General features: G+C 69.9%; 3 protein-coding genes across 3 annotated transcripts; 1 reads left to right on the top strand and 2 right to left on the bottom strand.

The window, feature by feature from the left end:
• Positions 1-184: 184 nt before the first annotated feature.
• On the bottom strand, positions 185-3,117 carry AAMP (angio associated migratory cell protein). The gene is made up of 11 exons (XM_032190236.1): positions 3,016-3,117; positions 2,308-2,469; positions 2,066-2,185; positions 1,834-1,973; positions 1,594-1,738; positions 1,418-1,501; positions 1,216-1,331; positions 964-1,067; positions 749-839; positions 351-505; positions 185-268 (listed from the first exon to the last, which is right to left on the bottom strand). The coding sequence occupies exons 1-11, from the start codon at positions 3,101-3,103 to the stop codon at positions 193-195; spliced, it is 1,281 nt and encodes a 426-aa protein (XP_032046127.1). The 5' UTR covers positions 3,104-3,117; the 3' UTR covers positions 185-192.
• Positions 3,118-3,288: 171 nt separating this feature from the next.
• Positions 3,289-13,893, top strand: PNKD (PNKD metallo-beta-lactamase domain containing). The gene is made up of 10 exons (XM_032190061.1): positions 3,289-3,316; positions 3,723-3,918; positions 11,325-11,440; positions 11,577-11,689; positions 11,875-11,933; positions 12,147-12,239; positions 12,458-12,621; positions 12,741-12,827; positions 12,927-13,042; positions 13,255-13,893. The coding sequence occupies exons 1-10, from the start codon at positions 3,289-3,291 to the stop codon at positions 13,426-13,428; spliced, it is 1,146 nt and encodes a 381-aa protein (XP_032045952.1). The 3' UTR covers positions 13,429-13,893.
• On the bottom strand, positions 4,293-9,367 carry TMBIM1 (transmembrane BAX inhibitor motif containing 1). The gene is given in 13 exon segments (XM_032190626.1): positions 4,293-4,772; positions 4,893-4,946; positions 5,043-5,138; positions 5,228-5,315; positions 5,414-5,451; positions 5,553-5,592; positions 5,904-5,954; positions 6,059-6,112; positions 6,210-6,274; positions 6,379-6,473; positions 6,625-6,745; positions 6,747-6,856; positions 9,319-9,367. Coding segments are annotated over 12 exon segments (936 nt in total). The 5' UTR covers positions 6,837-6,856; positions 9,319-9,367; the 3' UTR covers positions 4,293-4,628.
• Positions 13,894-14,142: the final 249 nt, after the last annotated feature.

Below are 14,142 nucleotides of genomic sequence, written 5' to 3'. Positions count from 1 at the left end.
GGCGAGTTAAGTGAAATAATTTATATAATTAAAGACATTTTCATACAAAACCCCAACCCCAGCCCCCAAGGCAGCGAGGGCGGAGCGGGGCAGGCTGGAAAATTACAAAGCAGAGGCTGGAGGAGGAGGAGGAGGAGGGAGCCCCTCGCCCCTGTCCTGCTGTCCACGGGGCACCCTCCTCCTGCCACGGCCCTAGCGGTCGGGGCGCTGCACGCAGAAAACTTTGGCTTGGTGGTCGCCGGAGGTCGTCACCACAACGGAGGCATCCCTGGGGGGGGGAGACAGGGCTCAGAGGGGGCTGGGGGCTTTTGGGGTCTCAGCACCCAACCTCCCAGGGGTTCCCCGCTCACTTGTTGATGGCGAAGTCGAGGATTTCAGCCGAGTGCCCCCGGTACTCGCTGATCAGCTTCCCCGAGCGGGCGTCCCAGAGCCGCACGGCCCCGTCCAGGCTGCAGGTGTACACCACGGCCGAGCTCTCCTCCCACAGCAACTGCACGATCCCTGACTGCGGCACGGGAGCAGGGAGGCAGCGGGGTCAGCGCCCCCGTGCCCCCACAGCAGAGAGGAGACGGCCTCAGGCACATCCCCTGCGGGCACGGCAGCTGCCTCAGGGGAAACCCGAGGGCCAAGGGAGAAGCAGAAAGCAGGAACCGGCCCCCGGCCAGCCAGGAAAGCCCCTGGGCTCTAAGACAGGCTTGGCTAGGGCCGCAGAAGGTCACAGACCCCGAAAAAGGGCGTCGGGCAGTACCTCGTGTTGGCATTTGTGCCGCAGGGTCTGCGTGGAAAGGTCGTAGATAGCCAGCGTGCCGTCCAGGTAGCCCACAGCAGCCAGCGGCATCCTGCGGAGAGGGGAGCAGGCGTCACGGGGAGCCGGGGGAGGCAGGGAAGGGAGCGTGTGAAGGCCCCGCAGAGCCCCAAGGCGACGAGGGACGACCCGAGGGGCTGGAAACCAACCCCACTCACACGTTGCAGAAGCCCAGCGACTCCACCGAGTTGGACTCGGCCTCCTCGCCCTCGCCGGCGGGGGCCTTGGGGGCCGCGCTCTCCATCCTGAAGACGCACACCACCTGCGGGAGGGGAGACACCCCGTGAGCCCCCCCCCAGCAGGCTGCAGGCGATGGTTTTGCTGGTTTTGCTGGCCAGGCACGCCTCCTGCTGGCCACCCGTGGCCACCGCAGGCTGCTTTTGGCTAGCAAAACCCCCCCATGGGCTCACCTTGCCTGTGGCGGAGTTGACCAGCTTGGCGTGGCAGTCCACGGAGCCCGTCAGGATCAAGCTGCCGTCCTGGTTGCTGGCCACGCACGTCAAGGGGTCCTGGTGGCCGTCCTGGCCTGTTGTTGGGCGAGGAGGAGAGGCGTGGGCAGCAAGCAGGGTGCTGCCTCCTCGCCGCGCCGCAGGCGATGAATTCCTTCCCTACCTTTCAGCACGTGCAGCGAGGTTCCCTGCTTCAGGTCCCAGATGCGCATGGTGCCGTCCTCGTACCCCACCACGGCTCGCTTCCCTACGGCCAGGCAGAACCGGGGCGCTGAGCCAGAGCTTCCCCGCGGCCAGAACCGGTGAGGTTCCCCTCCCCGGAGGGTCCCCACGCCTCACCGTCAGGCAGGATCCTGCCGCACGTGGCCGGGCACGCCGGGCCCTGGAAGGTTTTGCAGTCCCCGCCGGGGATTTTCCACATCCAGGAGTTGCCGTCGGCCGTGCCCGCCAGGAGGACGTGGGCCTGGGGGTGCCACTCCATCCACTGCGCGGAGAGGGGAGGGGCAGCGTCACGGGGCAGCGGCCCCCAGGAGGAGGGGAAGGAGCCCCACGTGTCCCCCATCCAGCCTTTTAGCTCACCTCCAGGTCCCCCACCTCGAAGGACCAGACTTCTTCCTTGGCATCCACCCGCCAGACTTTGATGAGCCCGGACATGTCGCCCGTGGCCACGAAGACGGAGTCGTGGCTGAAGCCGGCGCAGGTGACCGAGTCCTTGTGCCCTAGGGGCGGCAGGGAGCAGAAGGTGCTATCGGGGACGTGGCTGCTGGCTTGGCCAGCCCCGAGCAACGGGGTGCCCCCCCGTGCTCCTCACCTGTGCACTCGAACAGCAGCTCCCCGTCGCTCAGGCGCCACACGAAGGCTTTGTCGTCCTCCCCGCCCGTCACCGCCAGCGTGTTGGTCTTGGGGTCGAGGCTCACGCAGAAGACAGAAGCTTCAGGGAAGAGCAGAGGGACAGGGGGGGGCTGCAGGGCAGGCTGGTGGGGCCCCCCCGCGCCTCCTCCCTTCAAGGGAAGCCAGGAGGAGGCTGGAGGCTCCCCGGCAGCCCCCGCTCACCCGAGTGCAGCCCGAAGGTGACCTCGCTGTCGTCCTGTGCCTCCATGCCGTCCGTGCCCCCCCCCTCCTCCTCGTCGTCATTGTCGTCCTCTGTCTCCCACGCCGGGCCATCGGGCTCCTCATCCTCAAAGTCCACGTCCTCCATCTCGTCGGCCAGGTCATCTGCAGGGACAGGGGGGCTCAGTGTATGGCATGGGACAGCCGGGAACCTGGCCGAGGGACCGCATGGGGACAGGGACAGGGACCGGGGGGAGGGGGCTGAGAGGGACTGGGGGGGACCAGGGAGGGACTGGGGGCCTGACAGAGCCTGGGGGGGGGGGGCAAGAGGGATTGAGGGGGACTGGGGGGAACCTGAAAGGGACTGGGGGGACCGAGAGGGACTGGGGAGGACCGGGGGAGACCTGAAAGGGCCCGGGGGGGGCCCGGAGGGGACCGAGAGGGACTGGGGGGCCTGACAGTGCCTGGGGGGGGCCCGAGAGGGACCAGAGGAGACCTGAAAGGGCCTGGGGGGGGCCGAGAGAGACCGGGGGGGCCCGAGAGGGCCTGGGGGGGGCCGAGAGGGCCTGAGGGGGCCCGGGGAGGTCCTGACAGGGCCTGGGGGGGGCCGAGAGGGCCCGGGGGAGGCCTGACAGGGCCTGGGGGGCCCGAAGCCTGCCCGGGGGCCGCCGTGCCCGATGCCCCGCGGTGTTGGCGGTGGCGGTGCCTCACCGGGTCCGGGCGGGCCGAGCTCCAGCACCTCGATGATCTCCTCGTCGCCGTGGAAGCCCAGCGCGCCCGGCCCCTCGGCGGGCTCCATGCCGGCTGCGCCGCGCTTCCGCTTCCGCTTCCTGCCCCCCCGTCCCGCCCCCTTCCTGTTGGTGCCGCGCGGGGCCCTCTGGGAGTTGTAGTCCCGGGGGCGCCTCCTCCCGCTGCCGGCCCCAGCGGGGCGCACTGCGGCTCCCGGCATGCAGCGGGGCGGGGCGGAGCCCGGCCACACCCGGCATGGCGGCGGCGCGCGGCGGCCTGCGCGGTACCGGGGGGGACCGGGGGGCGAGGAAGGGGACGGGGTGGGGGGGGGGGACACGGGGACAGCGGGCGGGGACGGGGGGGAGGGGGCGGGAGGGGCGGGAGGGGCGCGAGCGGGGGGCGGGGCGGGATCAAGGACACGCCCCTTGGGTTTTGACCACGCCCCTTATAGCCTTGACCACGCCCACTGTGGCGTTGACCACGCCCACTGGTGCTTTGACCACGCCCCTTTGTGTATAGGCCACGCCCCTAGGGTTGGGCGCGCCCTTTTGGCGTGGCCACGCCCCTTCTGGCTTGGCCACGCCCTCTCCGGCTTGGCCACGCCCCCCGCGCGGGTTTGGGGTCGCGCACCGGGACCGGGACCGGGACCGGCACCGGGCGCCCCCCCCCGACCCCCTCCGTCCCCGCAGGGCTCCTGGCAGCGGCCACCGGGGGGCTCCGGGGGGGGCCGCCCCCAACCCGGGGCTGCCACCGGCCCCCACCGGGACCCCCCCCACGACCACCGGGACCCCCCCCGGGACCACCGGGAGCCCTTCCCGAGGGCGTGGAGTACATCCCCACGCGGAAAAAGGGCAAGAACCCCATGAAGCCCATAGGGCTGGCGTGGTGAGTGGGATTTGGGGGCGATACCCCCCTCTAAGAGGGTCCCGGTGCCCTCCTGGTGCCCTCCTGGTGCCCCCCCGGTGCTGTCCTGGTGTGCCGGGGGGGTCCCCACGCTGTGTCCCCCCCCTTTTCTGTCCTATAGGGCCATCGGGCTGCCGTGCGGCATGGTGCTGTTCCTGCTGGTGAAGCGGGAGGTGGACAGGAGCCGCCTGCAGCAGCTGCGCGCCCGCCAGCACATGCAGCGAGCCACCGAGGGCCACTACGAGTCCGAGCGCTACCGCAGGGCGTAGCCGGGAACCCCCCCCCCCCAAAAACAAAACAAAAAAAAAAAAACCAAAAACCAAACCCCAAAAGGAGCCAGGAGTTTGGGGCACGCGGAGTGGAAAATTAAAGTGGGTTTATTCGGTTTATAACGCCGCGCGCCCCCACCCCACGGCACATCAGGGCACCGGGGGGGGCCCACGTTAAGGCACTGAATGGGGGAAGCACCCCCCCCAGGGCTAGCCTTGGGGCGGGGGTCCCGAAGCGTTTTTGGGGCCGCCGCTGGCTTCAGAGCGTATTTACAAGCGGATGCGCCCCCACCCCATAATGGGAACCAGCCCCAATTCGCCCCCCCCAGGAGGGGCTGGCGGAGAGAGGAGCAGGTTGGGCAAAAGGGGGGGGAAAAAGAAGCATTTTGGGGTCTGGGGGGGGGTTATAGGGTGGGGGGGGGCTTAATCCCGGCCCACGATCTGCAGGAGGAAGGTGAAGATGTAGATGATGTCGGTGTAGATGGTGAGGGCGCCGTAGATGTACTCCTCGGGGCTCAGCGTGTTCTTCCTATTGCCCAGCACCAGCTGCGTGTCGTAGGCCAGGAACTGGGGGAAATAATAGGGGACGGGGGACGGGGGGGGGGGTCAGGCAGAGGTGCCGGTGCCCCCCACCCCACACACACCCCACCCCACCCCACCCAAGGGTGCTCCCCGCCGGCGGCTCACCAAGGTGAAGGCGATGGCCCCGATGGCCGCGTAGAGCATGTGGAGCCAGGGGACCTGCGTGGGGACACGGGGACAGGCTGGGGACACAGGGGGGGGGGAGGCCGGGGGGGTCGCACGGCACCCCGCAGCCCCCCGCCCCCCAAAACTCACGTATTTGAAGGAGAGGACGATGGCGGTGACGATGCCCGTCACCATGACCACGATGCCCAGCACGCAGAAGAGCCCCGGGCACGACGTGAAGTCAACCTGGGGGGGTTAAAAGGTGTCACGGGGGTGTCCCACGGTGTCCCCAACCCCCCCCCTCAATGGGGTACGTGTCCCCCCATCCCACACACCTTGGTCTGGAAGCAGAAGAGGGTGACGATGATGGCCACGATGGCGGTGATGAGCATGGCGATGAGGACGGCGTTGGTGCGGTACATGCTGCGGGACCGGGGGGGGCACCGAGCTCACCCCAAAGTCAGGGGTGTGTGTCCCGTATCCCCCCCACCCCAAAAAAAAAAAAAACACCCGGTGAGTACCTGGCGATGGTCCCCGTCATGAGCCCCATGGCCAGCGTCTGCGGGACACAAGGGGGGGGCTCAGTAATGACACGGGGGGGGCACACGGGACTGTCCCCAATGTGTCACCCCCACCCCCCCCCACGAGCCCCCCACTCACGAAGATGCTCAGCAGGATGATGTTCCACGGGAAGCGCCTCCTGGGGACGATAATGGGGGCAGCTGTGAGACCCCCGCCCACACCCACGGCCCCAAAAACCCCCCACAACCCCACAACCCCCCCACAACCCCCCCCACGTCCCCATATGTCCCCATATGTCCCCCTCCCACCTCCCTTAGCCTCCCTCACAGGGGCTGGCCCCAAACCCACACCGGGATCCATGCCCTAAACACCCCATCCCTCAATACCCAGAGGACCCCCCCCACACCCCAAAACTCTGTTCCCCTTTTTTTTTGGGGGTGGTCCCCAAACTCTGTCCCCTTTTTTTTTTTTGGGGTCCCCAGCACTCACCGGGGCCCCTGGCAGCAGGCCAGCACCAGGTAGGTGACCAGGAAGACGGCGCTGGGGAGAGAAGGAGAGGGTCGAGCTCAGCGCCCCCCCCAATAAAAAAAAATGGCATTGGGGTCATCAAGGGGGTGGGGGCCACTCGGGGACCCCATACTCACTACGAGGCGTAGTAGATGGCCACGTTCCTCTGCACGAAGGAGCGCACGGGCGAGCTGCGGGGCGGCAGGGATGAGCATTAAGTGGCGTGAGCCCCCCCCCCAAAAAAAAAAAAACAAACAAACCCCGATTCCCCCCCCCCCCGTAGCTCACACGAAGGTGAACACGGCGATGATCCCCACGGTCACCAGCAGCTGCAGCGAGATGATGGCGTAGACCTGCGGGAGATTTCGGGGAGGGGGGGTCAGCACCCGGCCGCGGTGACCCCCACCCAAAAAAAATTAAATAAAAGGGGGTGGCCGCGTCCTGGCCCCACACTTGCCTTGCGGATGAAGGTGTGCCGGACCCTCTTGTCGTCCCAATCGGCCGCCTGGAAGGGGGAGCTGCCCCCCATGCCCTCGCCTCCGTAGCCATCACCTGCCCCAGGGGGGGGGACACAGCTCGGTGACACCCCCACGGACACCCCCTTCCCGGGACAGGGTGCTCAGAGCGCCTGGGAGACCCCCGGCACCGAGATATCCCCCATAACCCACCCCCCTCATCCCAAAATTAAGGGTCCCCCGCTTACCAAACCGCATGGGCATGGTGGGCATCCCCGGCTGCGGGTACCCCCCCGGTGCCGCGTACCCCCCCGGTGCCGCGTACCCCCCCGGCTGCGGGTACCCCCCAGGCTGTGGGTACCCCCCCCCCGTAGTGGGGGGGCTGGGGGTAAGCCCCCGGCGGCGGGGGGTACAGCGGGTTCTTGTCGTCGTACGGGGGGGGCGCGTTGGGCTGCGCCATGCCGGCTCCTCGTGGGCACCCTAAGGGGGGGGAAAAATGGGGACGTCACCAAACTGCCAGCGCAGAAGCCGCCCTTTAATAGGGCTGGGGATCACGGCGGTGGCCCCGATGGCACCATCGGGTCAGTGGGAGCCCCGTCACCGTCCCCGTCACCGTCCCCGTCCCACATTCCCGCGCCCTGAGTCCCCGCTGCCCGCGTCAGGGCAGGGCACGGCCGCGCTGACTCAGGTGGTGACGGGGACGTGACCTCCAGGGCCACCCCCCGGCTATGGGGTGCCCCCCGGGGACGTGCCAGCCACTATTAGGGCGCCACTGTCACTCCCGAGGGGGACGAGGGGACGGGACCCCCGCGCTGAGCTCCCCTGCGCTGAGCCTCCGGCAGCCACCTGGGCTCAAGGCCAGCAGCACGGCCCCGGACAATGAGGAGGAGGAGGAGGAAGAGGAGGAGGAGGAAGGCAGAACCTCCAAGGCCAGGAAAACATGAGCGCTGCCATGAACCGCCGCCAGGCCCCCACCCTGACCCCGTGCCAGCGGTGACGTGAGGGCTGGGGAGGGGCAGGACGGCAGCGGGGAGGGGCGCGAGGGGCGAGCACCCCGCTGTCCGTGCGTCCCTTTCGGGGTGGGGGCGGCCGCAGCGTCATGTTTGCCACCGCGCTGATGGCACTGCCGAAAATAACCCGGCCACGTGGTGACCCCACACTTTTGCTTTCGCTGCCCGGCTGCTTCCCCAAAAGCTGCTGGCACCTCTCGGCCAACAACCCCACACCCCACATTCCCCCCCCCGGTCCCCCTCCGGTCCCTCTCCGGTCCCCTCCTGGCCGGGACCGAAGGCTGGAGCTTGAAACAGGGCCAGAACCTCAAAATCGAGCCCGGCCCAGGAAAAAACCCGAGGCAGAGGTGAGGGAACCAGCCCAACGGGTCCCGGCCGCACCCAGCCGCACGCAAACCCCCCCCTGCGTCCCGCCCAGCCCCATAACCACCCCCCCGGCAGCCCCACAGCGTGGCACGCCTGCGTCCCCAGGGCCACCCCAAATCAGCAGCGGGGTCACCTCCCCGTGCCCTTTGCCACAGGAGCCGTGCCACCAGCGGGGTCCGGCCCCGCTGCCCCTTTTCCTCTTCCCCTGGCTGCCACCAAGACCCCGGTGCCCACGGATGGGGCCGTGCAGGGCACCGTGACTCAGCACCGATAAGCGGGGGGGGGGATTTGAGCCCCCAATGGGGGATTTGAGCCCCCAGTGGGGGATTTGGGCCCCCAGTGGGGGATTTTGCCCCCTCGCCCCGCTCCCCACAACACCCACCTGGCTCAAGGCCCTGCCACCAGCTCGGCAGGGACCCCGGGGTGCCCAGTAGGGCGCGGGGAGCAGGGCCTCCAGGTGGGGTCCCCACGTCCCTATAGCTGCCCCGGCTCTGGAAGGGCTCTGCCTTCCCAGAAGAGCCTGGGAACTGGTACCAGTTTGGCACGGCGCGGCGTGGCACGGCTCGGGTCACAGGGCCACACACACCCAGGCTCGCTGCCCCCACCCAGCTCACCCCATATGTGAGTCTGTGGGGTCTCAGCACCATGGCTGCCCCTCTCTGCCCCCTCTCAGCCCCGTCCCGGGGGTGCCAGGCACGTGGGACACTTGTCACCTCCTGTCCCCACCCCACGGGGACCCGCGCGTCCCTGCGCTCCCCGGCACCCCGCAGTGCCCGGCTTCACCCCATAAGGCCACCTCCTGATGGGGACCCCAAGGGACACCCCGCACAGTGCCCAGGAGGCCACCGAGGTGTCCCAGCGCTGTCCCCAACCTGGCTCACCCCAAACCTCACCCCATTCCCCCCACGCTGTCCCCGGGACCCCACTGTCCCCACGATGCCAAGTGGGCACACGCAGCAGGACTTTGCCCCGGTTATTGGGATCCACAGGTTGCCTCGCAACGGGGTGGCAGCCCTATTCCCACGGGGTTGGTGCCACCGCGGGGACACCTTGGCGTGGGGTCCCCAAATAGGGCCGTGACCCCCTGGGGACAAAGGGATGGGGGGCACACAGGGATGCCCCCCCCAGTCCCGGGCCCCCCAGGCTGCCCCCCATCCGCTCCAGGAGGCGCAGAGGAAGGCGCCAGCCTGGGGCCACACCTCGCAGGGCCAAATCCCAAAAATCCCAAATCCCATAGGAGTGGCGCGTTCCTGTGGCTCAGGGAGGGGACCCCCCCGCCACCGCCCTGCCACCCCCCCCGGGACACCCGGTGCCGTGCTGGGACCCCCCCCACCCAGTGCTGGGATCCCCGGGGGGCGAGCGGGGTTAATGGGATGGGGGCAGTTTGGCACCGGGGGGGGGGGACCCCAAATTGCGCTGGGACAACCGGGGGGCTCCACCCAAGCCGTGGGGGGGCTCCGCGCCCCTTCCCCCGCTCCCCCCCGGTACCGGCGGTGTGGGACGGGGCTGGGGGGGCGGTGTACCGAGGGGGGGGTCCCGGTACCGGGGGTCCCGGCGCTCCCCTACCTGCTGCGCGCTGCTCCGCCGGGCTGGGGCCGCTCCGCCGGGACCGGGACGGGGCGGGGCGGGGGCGGTCACTGCCCGGAGCCCCCCCCCTCACCACCGGGACCCGCCCCGGGGCCCCCCCCGGTTCCTCCCCGCTCCTCTCCGCTCCCCCTGGCGGTGGCGCTCGGTGCCCGGTGCCCGGGGCGGGGGGGGGCACCGCGGGGACCCCCCCGGGGCTGAGGACGGGGACAGGGGCAGGGAAACGGGGGGCGCGGGGGGGACACCGGGGGGAACCCCCTGTCTCGGCTGTGACGTCACTGAGGGGACCCCCCTCCCCGTGCGTCATTCACAAAGGGGCGCGCGCGCCGCCGGCAGGGGGCGCGCGGAGCTGGCGGGAAAAACGCTGCGGGGGGGGGGGGCGCGCCGCTCTCCTATTGGCTGCCGGGGGGGCGTGGCGCGCCGGAGGGGGGCGTGGTTTGAGCGGGGGGGCGTGGCCTCGGGCATGGCGGGGGCGCGCTGCCGGGGAGCGGCGGCGGCGCCCGGCACCGGGACCGGGACCGGCACCGGGAGCGGGGCTGGGGTCGGGGTGTGCGGGCTGGGGGCGGCCGCTTGGCTCAGCCCGGCCCTGCGCCGCTTCGCCGCCGTGCTCATGGCCCTCGCCGGGCCGCTGCTGTTCCGCCTGGGGTGAGTGAGTGAACGCAGGGGGAGCGGCACCGGCACCGGCACCGGGGGGGGGAGCCGCCAGGGGAGGTGCCGGTGCCGGTGCCCCTCGGTGCCGGTGCTGCTCAGCCCCGGGGGTGTCACAGCCCTGGGGGTGTCTCAGCCCCGCTCCGTGCCCCTCCAGCCCTCGGGCCGTGCCCCCCTCCCCCGGTATCCCCCCGCCGGGCTCCGGTGGGGCTGAGCCCTTCCTGCCCCCCCCCCCCCCTCCAGCTCCCGGAGAGCCCCGGCCGCCGCCCAGGGGCAGCGGGGGGGTGAGGGCACGGCTGCAGCCGCCTTTGTTCTGCCTCCGGCCGAGGGAGCGGCGAGCCCGCCCCCCGCCGTCCCGGAGCCCTCCTGCAGCCCCCCCCCCCGGGGCCCTCCCCAGCCTCCGGGCTCGGGGTGCAGCCCCCCGGGGTAAGGGGGTGAAGGGAGGCTCCGTGCCCCCCGGTTGCGGGGCTGGGACCCGGCCCCGTTCCCCGTGTCCCGGGGTGGCGATGGGCACCCTTGGCCACTGCTGGTTGTCCCCTGGCTGGGCTCATTGCAGTCGTTAATGATGCAATCGCTAATTGCACCTGCCCTGCTAATTGCACCCCTCTGTCTCCTGCCCTATTTCCTTGGGCTGCCCCTCTCCTGCCGGGGGGTGCCGGGGGGGATTTTGGGGAGCCCAGAGGAGAGGCAGCAGCCCCAGTGTGCAGGACACATGCAAGTCCTGCTGCCACCACGGGGCAGAAACGGCCTTGGGGCCGCAGGGATTGACCTGACCCCAAGGTTTCATCTCTCCCCGCTCCCCCTGCCCGGGCCGTGAGGTGGTGGCCGGTGACCAAGCGAGGGGGACTTTGTGCCCGGGGAGGTGGCCTTGGGCTGGGGACGGAGCCTGGCGCAACCCCGAGCGTTGCACATCCTTTGTGGCCCCAGTCCCTGGCCCCAGCCCCGAAGCTGCCCTATAAACAGGGTGTCCGGGCACCCTCGGGGGCTGTGGTAGCTGGCTGCGGCACGTGCCACCGCGCTGTCTCTCGCTTCCCTTTTCTCCAGCCCTGCTGCTCTGCCTTCCCCGCGGGGCACCCCGTGCACCGTGGGGACAGCGGGGGACACTGGGTGGCTGGGGACAACGCTGGGAGGCGGCGGCTGGGTGCTGCGATAACCCCCCCGCCCCGTGCGCACGCCCTGATAACGGGGGTGGGAAGCAGCAGGAGCGCATCGGGACCCCCCCGTGCTCTCCGCAAGCACCTGGCCGTGCTCCCAGCGCTTCCCAAATGGGCTGGGGGCCGGGTGGTGGGCTCCCCTGTTGGGGTGGGGGCTCACCGGGTGTCCCCCCCCCCACACCCCAGGTACAGGCTGTACGCCCGCACGCGGCTGGGCTTCCTCTTCTACCGGCGGCAGGTGAGGAAGGCTCGCCAGCGCTTCCCCCACGGCCACTCCGTGGCCCAGCCCCTGGGCTTCCGCGGTGAGTTACGACCCCGACCCCAATTCGGGGCTGGTGTGGGGTGGGGGGGGATGCTCGGCCTCGCCCCCCACCCTTTTTTTCCTAGCATCTAGGGGCTTTTTTGTGATGTCTGTCTGTCCGCCCGGCAACCCCCCAGGGGTGAAAATCGTGCCCATCCCCGTGCTGGCCAACAACTACAGCTACCTGGTCATCGACACGGGTTCCAGCCGCGCCGCCGTGGTCGACCCCTCCGACCCCATAGCCGTGCAGGTGAGACCCCCCCAAACCCAGCCATGGGGTTTGGGTGCCCTCGGGGAGGGAGCTCTCTGGCTTTTTGGGGGCGAATCCGCCCCTAACCCGCAGTCCTCGGCGCACGGGGCATGGTGAGGGGATTTGGGGTGCGTGGAGGTGCCCCCCCCCCCCCCAACGTTTCCCCCAAATCTCTGCCCTGCCAGGCTGCCATCGAGGAGGAGGGGGTGACGCTGGAGGCCATCCTCTGCACCCACAAGCACTGGTAAGGGGGAAAGGGGGGGGCGAGGGGGGGTTCTCCGTGCGCCAAAAGGGTGCTGGGGGACCCCTCGGGGTGGGGTGGGGTGGGGACCCCAAAACAGAGGCTTCTTGGGGGCTCGGGGGGGCACGCAGCGGTGCCCAGGGGCGCGGTGTTTGCTGCTGGGGGTGCCCCTACACCTACCCCACTTAGGGGGGGCACCGACCTCTGTGCCCGCAGGGACCACAGCGGGGGGAACGCGGAGCTGCGCCAGCGGCACGGCGCCTGCAGGGTGTACGGCAGCGCCCTCGACGCCATCCCCGAGCTCACCAAGTAAGTCCCGACCCCATACCTGCACCCGTGACCCCCCCACTGCACCCCACAGTGCCCGTGATGCCCCCACCACGCCCCACAGATCCATAGGGTGCGCACCAGTCCCTGCCCCACCTCCCTCACACCCGTTCCCAGAGGCTGGGGATGCTCTGGGGGGCCGTTTCGGGGTGCTAGGCGTTTTGGGGTCACCCTGACGGTGCCCCCACCGGCTGGCGCAGCCCCCTTGGTGACAAGGACAAGGTGACGGTGGGCTGCCTGACCTTCGAGGCGCTGGCGACGCCGGGCCACACGGTGGGCCACACGGCGTTCGTGCTGGACGCGGGGCCCTTCGGGGGCCCCCCCTGCCTCTTCTCCGGGGACCTGCTCTTCCTCGCCGGCTGCGGTGAGTAAAAAAAGCGCAAAATCAGCCAGGATTTGGGCTGGGGAGGGGGAACAGTGGGTTTTGTTTTTTTTTTTTTGGGGGGGGACCGCCCCGGTGATGGGCAGTGCGCGTGGGTCCAGGCAGGCTGTTCGAGGGCTCCCCCGAAACCATGCTGGCCTCGCTGGATGCGGCCGTGGGCTTGGGAGAGGACACCCTGCTGTGGCCCGGTGAGCATCAACCCCCCCCAAAATCCCCTCCCGCGCCCCCAAACTGCCCGTTCCCATCGTTGGGAGGCGGGGGGGGGGATGCTGAGGGTGCCCCCCCAGGGCACGAGTACGCGCTGGAGTGCCTGAGCTTCGCCAGCCTGCTGGAGCTCGACAACCCCGCGCTGGAGCAGAAGCTGCTGTGGGCGACGCAGCAGCGGCAGGAGAAGAGGAGCACGGTGAGCACCGAGGGGGGGGCACATCCTCACCCCCCCCACATCCCCTCCTTATCCCCTTGTGCCTCCCCCACCCCCCAAATTCCGCTCGCCGGGGGCTGCGCCCTGCGATTGGGGTGGTCGGAGAGGGGGTGCCGGGGGCGCTCGGGGCTGAGCGCATCCCCCCCACACCCTTTTTTTTTCTTTTTTTTTGGGTGTCCCCCCCCCCTCCCCAGTGCCCCTCCACGCTGGGCGAGGAGCAGACCTACAACCCCTTCCTGCGCACCCACCGCCGGGAGCTGCAGGAGGCCCTGGGGCTGCATCGGGGCAGCGGGGAGCCCCCCGACGCCTTCCGCGCCCGCGTCCTCAAGGAGCTGCGCAGGCGCAAGGACCTCTACAAAGCCACCTAGGGGGTGCCCCCCCCCCGAGATATGGGGACCCCCCCTCACCGCCAGGACTGTGCCGTCGTTGCTGTGAATTTCCCCTCCTGTGGGGGGGGAGAGGATGGAGCCCCCCCTGTGCCACCCCATAAGCGTGCACCCCATAAGCGGACTCTCCCTCCCCGTTTCTCCGCGCCTTGGGGTCACCTGGGAGCACCTCGGTCCCCTTCCTGGGTGGGTCACAGCCCCCACCCCATAGTGCTGGCACTGTAGGGACAGCACCAAGGGCTTTTTTCCCCTATTCCCCCCCCTGTTTTTTTCTGGGAGTCCCCACTTAGCAGCGCACCAGCTCAGGGACCCCCCCTGTTCCCCAGGCAGCGCCGTGCGCCCCCCTTTTTGGGGTGGGGGGGGGCTGGGAGGGACCCCAAACACACACTGGCATTGGGGGCACGGTGCTGGGGACAGGACGGACACCCCGGAACCCTATAAATAAAACCCCGGATCCGATTTGTACCCGCTCAGCCCCTCCCTCTGTGTTTGGGGGCGGGGGCTCCATCCCAAAATCTCTATGGGATCGCTGCTCCTTTAAGAGGCAGGGCCGGGGGGTTGCCATAGCGACGGCTGGAAGCGTTGTGGGGGGGGCGCCTCGGCTGGAGGGGCCAGGTTTGGGGTCGGGAGGGGGGAATTTGGGGGAGGGTATGGGATTTGGGGAGGATTTTGGGGGGATTTTGGGGCGCACCGGGG

This window comes from Aythya fuligula, chromosome 6 (genome assembly GCF_009819795.1).
Source record: "Aythya fuligula isolate bAytFul2 chromosome 6, bAytFul2.pri, whole genome shotgun sequence".
In the NCBI taxonomy this organism is placed as follows: domain Eukaryota; kingdom Metazoa; phylum Chordata; class Aves; order Anseriformes; family Anatidae; genus Aythya; species Aythya fuligula.
Note: the sequence above shows the minus strand (reverse complement) of the source record. Positions and strands in the feature narration are given on the sequence as shown.